This window comes from Camarhynchus parvulus, chromosome 9 (genome assembly GCF_901933205.1).
Source record: "Camarhynchus parvulus chromosome 9, STF_HiC, whole genome shotgun sequence".
In the NCBI taxonomy this organism is placed as follows: Eukaryota; Metazoa; Chordata; class Aves; order Passeriformes; family Thraupidae; genus Camarhynchus; species Camarhynchus parvulus.
Genome location: NC_044579.1, coordinates 3182076 through 3190300, shown reverse-complemented (window position 1 = coordinate 3190300; position 8225 = coordinate 3182076). Strand labels below are relative to the sequence as shown.

Below are 8225 nucleotides of genomic sequence, written 5' to 3'. Positions count from 1 at the left end.
CTTGCATGAATAACTTTGGGAGCAGTATCTCTGCTGTTCTGAGTGCCAGGGAAGCCTACAACTGCACTTCAGCCAAAATGCATTTGCTCCCATAGAATTCCAAAGAGAAAACTCCTATTGACTGAGAAAAACCCATTTATTATCCAAAGGTTTGTATTTATCATCTGTTTCAAAGGAGCTCCTCCCTCCTTTTCTCCAGTTCTCTCTCACCTTTTTAATAACCTCTGTTCTTTTTGTATTTTGCACAATGAGGAAATAATTGTACGTCTCTCTGCCGACAGTGGGTACTGCTCCTCCTCTTCCAAATGGAAACAGCAACTAATTCCCCTGCTACTATTTCCTTGTGCTAGGTGTCATTCTCCTTCCTGCCAGTCTGTTCTCAAGGAAAAGTAAGGAAATGAAAAGGAGGATGTTGTTCCTTTAGATATTTATTTACGAACTGAACATTTTTAGACACTTAAAATTAAGTCGGAGTGGGTTTTTTTTTTTTTTTTTTTTTTGGTTTTTCTTGAGAAAGAACATTCTAGAGTCCTGAAATGAGATATTGAAGAGTAGAACTGCTGTGGGGGAGAAAAAATATGTCCACACCAATGGCATTACCAGTGAACTCCTTTACTTCAGTCACACACAGAGCTTTCTACACTGACAGGTCTCGGGGATTCATGCGATCGGGTTTTATTGGCATCATTTTATTCACCAACACTCAGGGGGGCAGTGGCAGTCACATGCAGGAGCATCCAAAAAGCAGCACTTGAGAATCACGTGGGACAGGTCACACAAAGTCTACCACAGGCAAGAATCAAATCCACTGGGCTCAGTGAGTTCCACTTTCTGCGCTGAGCAGCGCATCACAGGCTGTGATGTTGCTGCTCTGCCAGGGACAGGAGGAGGTCACAGTGTCCACATGTGCTTCTTCAGCTCTAGCAATGCCCACCAAGCTCTGCCATTTGCATTATTCAGAGCTGCACACATTCTGCTCCTGGCTCATTGATCAAGTCAGTCTTTGGACTGTAAAAAAATTACAAATAATCGATTTGCAGTTTTCTGCTTTACAACTCACTAGAACAAGAAACAACTGTTGACATGTACACAACTTTATTTTAAGGACACAGCAATCACAATGACAGGAACAGAACCATTGCTTTAATACTGTAAGCTTTCCTCTGGGAACTGACTTGCACACAGTGAGATCCAAAAGCGTTTTGAAACAGTGTCTTGGGGGAAAACACAGCAAACCTTAAATATATTAACTTCAAACTTTATGTGCTTATCTCCTCTTGGTAGCTGGTGGCAGTTAAAGCTTTTCAAAGTCGTGGCCGCTGGAATTCATTGCCTCGGGGTGCATCACCCTTCCCATGAATAGCACGGTACCTGTGGAGAAAGTGGGAAAGGAGGGAGGGAGGGAAACGTGTCAGAAACAGGAGGAGCTGAGGATTTAAGGTGATGAATACCTTAAATCATGAACAATAACAATCTGTGTGATTGTTACAGGAACAAACGTCTCAGAACCTGGTACAGGAAGGGCAACCAACAGGATTTTTTCAAAACGTTTCCAGCCTCAGATTTCTGGATTAGTAACAAGCTTTGAGGCTTTAGCTACAGTTGTTGGCAGCTCCTCTTTCTACATGCAACAAAGGTTCTGCAATTTTAAGAACTGTCCCAAAGTGACCAAGTTCCACTCTGTCCTGATTTGAACTTTGCTTTTTGGGGAGATTTTTGGATGTTGAGTAGCAATAAAGACTAGATACCCTTCTCCAGATATATTTTCTGCCTAATGTGTAATAATATTTAATTTTATTATGGTTAAAAAAACCCTAAGAGTTGGTATCCTGCCTTGTTGGGAATGAAGTTTGTGGGAATGAAGTTCCACAAAGCAGATCCATAAAAACCCTGTGGGTGCACAGCAATGTTTTATCACCCAGTCACATCCACATCATTACAGCAAATTACAAATACCAGACTCAGGAATTACTTAATCCTTGCCCCTTTTGCTGGTGAGTGCTGCTCTCATCCCTCACCTGCCACAGAGCACTTGGAGAGCACAACAGAATTATTCCCAGCTGTAATGTGCCTCCATTATGCAAATCATTTGGTACTGGGAGCATATTTCACTGGGCTGACTGCAGCCAAGCTCCCAGGGAGTGCAAGGATTATGGATACTCAGGGCAGTAACACTCTGTTCTCACAACAGAAATGGTGAATTTTTCTTTTCTGGGAGTGTTTTTCAGGGTTATGTCAGATGTTGGTGTTTTATCTGGAGAAAGATTCGAGGCCATGGAAAAGGTGAGTCTTTCAATACTGGGTATTTTAAAACAAACTAAGGAAATGCATAATACAGGCCCAGTCCATTGGTTCAAAACATGCAATTTTCCTTTGACTGCTTGAGGATGTGCTGTGAAAAACTCAGAGAAGTCTGCAATATTCTCACCTGTTCTTCTATTTCTGACCAAAAAGAAGAAGGGATGGTCCACTATGACCTGGGGGTAGAGCACTGCCATTCTGCTGATGGCAATCATTCCTAGAGGAAACAGAACACAGGCACCCTGTCAAACAGCTCTGCCCCTTCTGCTGCTCCTCACCTCTGTGCAGCCCCTGAGGTCCCACCCTCAGCACCAGAAACAGCAGGAAAACATTCACTGAAAAGGAAAGAGACCTGCAGAGTAATTGCCTATTCTGGCTTTAAGAATGATTAACAATGCAGAGTGCTGCAATTTCCCAGGCTGAGGGAGCAGCATATAAATTTTAAGATGCAGAACCTCCAGAGGAGTTGTGAGTGCTGCTCACTCACAGAGGGAGGTGCACTGCATTAACCAGCTCTGCTGCCCTGTTTTACACAGTGGAGAGGCAAAGGGAACCCTTGATAACCAGGGAATATGCAAAATTAAATGGGCTGATCCTGCAGCTTTTGGCTTATGTTTTTAAATATTGCAGAGCTGAAGGTAAAATTAACTGTGAATCAGGCAGAATTTGGCCCTTTGTTATTTTTATTTGGAGGTGCATGGATTTCTCCAGGATGCTATTACTAATTCCTAGTGTTTCATTTACTTCTAAATTTTTACTCCACTGTTCATAAAGACTGGAGCACGGCCACAGAGAGAGTTGGGCACAATTCAACCCAGACCTGGCCAGCAATTCTTCCTTTCCTCAAAGGCTGGCAAAGGAGAGGCAATTATAAATCACCTAATGATACACATGGGCAACGAATGTAACTTATTTTCAAGTGACAATCTGTAAAGCAAGCAGTGCCCAGCAATGACAGGGGACAGCTCTGGTTGTGCATTCAGCACTTCCCATCTTGTTTTTCTGGACATGAGCTTATTAAAATGCAGCTGCCACAACCCCCCTCATCTCCTTCTAACTCTCCTGGATCAAATGCCTCTGACCATCTCAATTAGCAGGTGAAAAATGATGAATACTCAACTTCCATGAAGGAAACATAAATTGCAGTCTGTACTCTCCTGACAATCAGAAAATAGAGATTTTTCACAGGATGCTCAAAACTCTTGGTACAACATATTACAGAAATGCCAACACTTCTGGTTTGCAGAATTCTCTTCTGCAAGCAGCACATTTGCTATGCTGTGTCTCCATGCTGCTATGTAGCTTTTCTGCCTGTACAGCAAATCAGTTGTAAAAAATTAATTAGCACAGAATACCCAGACATTTGATTTAATTCTGCTTTTCAGTCAGGTACCTGAGGCAGCAGCAGCTTCTGATCCTTCCTCATTAACTTCTAGAAATGCCTTGTGAAGTGCCTTTGCAAGGTAAAGTTCCTTGTTATCTGCAGAGGAAAGGGGAACATGTTTCAAGGGGCTCAACAATAAGATTGAAGCATTTAAAGAACCCACCCCAAACACTGCCAAAACCCCAACACCATTATCCACCTTCTACAGCAGGCAGGGAAGCAGAAGAACTTTCTTGCATTAAACCCCTTCTGCCAATGCCTTTTAACAGCACCATTTACCTCACTCAGATCTGTAGTGCTCTCCTACACCATGGATATTAAAATAGCTCAGGACTGCCCAGCATAGTACATAGAGAGAGGGTAAAACCAGCCCTTGGACACAAGATTTTAAACACAATTAGTGGGGAAAAAAAAGATTATGACATTATAGGCATAAAAAAATAATTTCTGCACTAGGTACAACACAGGCTTCCTCCAGGAAAATGAGGTCTTTTCTTTCTTCTATTATATTTACAAGAAGCTGAATAGAAATATTTACTGCAAGAACCACCACAGAGCTAGTTTTCTTCAATCTTGTTTCTCTTCCATCCTTCTCTGTCAGTATTTTAATTTCAGTCCCAGCCTGCTGCTGCTGAATGTCTCACAGGTTTTTGTGGGATGCTGAAGGATCAGCTCTATTGGAATACTCAGCAGCTGTAATGCCAAAGCAAGCCAAAGGCAGGAGGAGCAGCAGCTGGAAAAGTCTTTCCCCAGCAGAGCTCATTTGCTGCTCTGTGCACTCAGCACTGAATTAAAGCTCCCAGTTCAGTGGCTGCACTTCAATCACACCAACAAAAGCCCCACATCATCCCCTCAGGGACTGTGTGCAGTAAAACACAGACCAGGCTGCGAAAACTGAGACCAGGTCTAGACTTCAGTCCCAAGGCTTCAGCAAGGCTGCCCTGAGAGCTGGGATTGAGTTTCCACCCTGTTCCTTTAAAACACAGCACATGCAGCACCCACTTGTCTTTAACATTAAGCAAAAATCTTAAATCCAAACACATTTTTATGTTCAATAAAACATAATAAGTGAGGGAACACCCATTAGCCTAATCATGTATTTTAATCACTTCTTTATTACTGCAGCACTGAAGCCTGATCTGTGCCCTGTAACACTCACAGAAATATTCCACATTTTTCCTCCCAGTGCTTTATTTTGCATAGTTTGGTGGTGCTGATGGAACTCCAAGGTGTATTCCTGATGAGAGATAGCACCTCAGAAGATTGGTCTCCACCTGGTGGGCTCAGAGCCCCTAATTCTGAGAGCACAAACATTGCTACCATTTGCCATCAGGTATAAAGGGTTGCTACTTGTGAGAGCTCACAGGATCTGAGTATTAAAACCAACGTTTTAGGTTGACAGGAACACAAGAAGTGCCACTGCAGATGAGACCAGTACACCCAGTACAATTCCAGCTATGGAATTGCTGCTTCCCAAGAAGGTACAAAAAGCCCTGTGAATGGAAACTGCAGCGCACACATAAAATATCCTCTCAGCAGCATGTGTCTTGTACCCTAACCCAAGTTTCTATCCACAGAGTGCCTTTATTCAGTGCACTATAGAGAGTTCTGATTGCTCTGGAGCAATTTCATTTTTTTCAGCCCTGCCAATCTCAAGGAACACCCAGCAAAGATCCCTGTGGTTAAGTTTTCCATGAGAGAAACACTTTCTATTTGTTTTCCATTTGTTGCCTTTCACTTCATTGGTTATCTTTGTCCTTGGATGATGAAAAGAGCAATTCCACATCCCAAATTACCTTCTCTAGATTCTTCTCTTTATATTGCTCCTATCACATCCTTCTCATTCATCTCTCCCTGCAGTGAATGAATCTATTTTCCTGTGAAAGCATAATGTTGTCCCTGAGAGTTCAGGCAGCCTTTCCTTTGCTGCAGGTTGGGACTGTCCCATCCCTGGCTGCAATGCTCCATCTCCTCAGGATTATCCACATTCCCTTATGGCTTTCACAGGGAACAAGGTGGGGCTGCAATGAGCATCTCCCATCACTTCGTTTCTCTCCAGGAGCTTCTCTTCATGTGGATTTCCATATAAGCAAATGTGGATTTCCTGACTTGGTTGTGAACACCTCAGGGAAGTCCCCTGTGGATTTGGTGGCAAAGTTTCAGCTTTGTGCAGGGATGCTGACCCCTGGGGAGTGGGAGGGAGCTGGAGCTGCCCCCTAATGAGCACGACTCTGCTGGCACCACACTTCATTTGTCACTATCTCCATATGGCTGCAGCCTCCCACTCAGCTGCCAACTGGCTGCTCTGCAAATCTCATTTTTAAAAAAATACCGCGTGGGTTTTATTGGCTCTTCTTGCTTAGGCTGCCCCAGAAAAATTATATGGATGTCAGTCAAGACTTCCAAGAGTTATTTACTGGGCTGATGCTCTTCTAACTACTTCTTATTGTGAAGGAAGTCACTGAGATCCCTTCATTGCTCACCCAGGTCACCTTGCATTAAAAGCAGCTGCTTTTAAGGCTCTATAAAACAGCCAGAAATATTATAACCATTTGAAGGAGAAGGGGAGTTTTAGCACTGAAATTAGTTCAGTGCTAAGTCTTCAGTGGTGTTAAAACACTCAAGCAGCAAATTTATGTGATGGGATAAAGTCACAATGGCAACATCTCAAACAGCAGAGGTTGTTTCAAGATTATTTTGGACACCTGATGGAATCAGATGCAAGTAAATACTGTCAAAGTCTTTGCTGAAAGTGAGAGTCAGACTAGAGGAGAGCTGACAGCCCGACAGGAATGTCCTCCTACTCACCTGTGGCAATTGTCAAAGAACCTGATTCCTGCCAGGGAGTAACATAAGTGCACCTCATTAACACTTTCCCTTTGGCTGCTCAGAGCCCAGACATTCCAGAGGGCAGAGCTGGTCCTTCTGGGTCCATTTTGCAGATTGAAGGGGAAACAGCAAACAAATTCTGAATATTGAAAAATAATCCTGCAGTGTGGTTTATATCCACTAAAGCCACAGAGAATTTTGCTGAGCTCACCAATCTGCCTGCAGCTGACGACAGGATTTGGGCTGCTGCTGAAATTGCAGAAGACTTTTCCTGGCAGCAATGCCAGAGCAACAGGACAGAGGAGGAGAGGATTTGTAAATGCAACCAAATTTCTCAAAAATCTCTTTAAATTCACTTTGATTTACATCTTCCTAAATTAAGTGTCCAGTTAAAGATTTGGTTGAAATATCTGCATTTAAGACCTCATGAAGCGCCAGATTTTCCAGAGGGGTGACCCTGAGATGCACATAAACTTCCAACTTCCATTTCCTGATGTCCCATTCAGGTGTCTGTAAAAGTCAGCTTTAAACAATTTGTCTTCATGACTTATTTCCCCTTCCTCCATCCATATTTTAAATGATGAAAATTAGAAAGAGGGAAAGTATTCTGTATTTTAACTACTTAAAACTTCATTTAGACAGTATCAACTGTGGGGTTTTCATTAAGGACAACACTTCAAAACCTTTTTTTCATTCTTAATTTACAAATAACCTTTTCATGCCCAGGTAGAACAACCTATTTTCAGTGAAAAGCAGGAAAGCTACAGTAAAACTCATGGATTTTCTCTACACACTGCTCTCTACTTAAATAACAAGTAAATCTTTAAATGGCAGAGCAGTTAATTCAGCCAGGCAGAACATGGTGTTTATTTTGTACAGTACAATTGTCAGAAATAATAAAAAAAACCCTTTAAATAAATCATTAGTCACATGGATTAAGACACAAGCATGTGGTTCTTTCTGCCAACCTCTTGGTAAGTAGACGTCCCTGATATATAAATGAATTTTACATGGAACTAAATAAAAGCCAGGTGCTGCCCTTGTGGTTCCCTGTGCATTTTCCATTCTCCTTGGAGCTTTTCCTCAAGTAAATAATTTCCTATAAATAGACCAGAATTTAAAGGGAAGCTGACTTTTCTTTGAGCTGGCAGAGAAAATGAAGGTGTTTTTCTTTAGAAAAATGCTATTTCTTTGAAAAATGGGTTTTTCATTTATTTCAACTCTTTTCATATTAGCTAAAGCCAGTTTTTCCTCAATTTCACTGGAAAAGTGAAGGTGGCAAACCAGTGGAATAAGCTACATGATAGACTATAAAGAATATTTCAAACTTAGAATGAAAGGCTGTGAACATCACAAACATTGCTCTGTGATGAGGGAGGAAGGTTTGCTTTATGAGCAGTGCTTGGACCAAGGCACACGGGAATGACTGTCCCAGGGTCAGACAGTGGGGAACAGGATTTCCCACCAGCCAAGGAGCTGCTGGAGGGCTGGGGAGTAACACATGGAGCTAAAAACCCCCAAAATCACACAGGTGCCACTTCAGTACAGAGCAGCTGGGGCTGCCCCTGGATCTCTGGCAGTGCCCAAGGCCAGGCTGGACAGGGCTTGGAGCAGCCTGGGATGGTGGAAGGTGTCCCTGCCATGGCAAGGGGTGGAATGGGATGTTCTTTAATGTCTCTTCCAACCCAAACCATGCTGTGACTCCATGAAC

General features: G+C 42.7%; 1 protein-coding gene across 1 annotated transcript in view; it reads right to left on the bottom strand.

Moving 5' to 3' along the window:
• Positions 1-591: 591 nt before the first annotated feature.
• SERPINI1 (serpin family I member 1) overlaps positions 592-8225 on the bottom strand; it is a 45303-nt gene continuing 37669 nt past the window's right edge. Inside the window, exons 7-9 of the mRNA XM_030954539.1 lie at positions 3695-3781; positions 2429-2518; positions 592-1371 (exon numbers count right to left, since the gene is read on the bottom strand). Coding sequence (XP_030810399.1) covers positions 1295-1371; positions 2429-2518; positions 3695-3781 — 254 coding nt within the window. The 3' untranslated portion in view covers positions 592-1294. The remainder of the gene's footprint in view (positions 1372-2428; positions 2519-3694; positions 3782-8225) is intronic.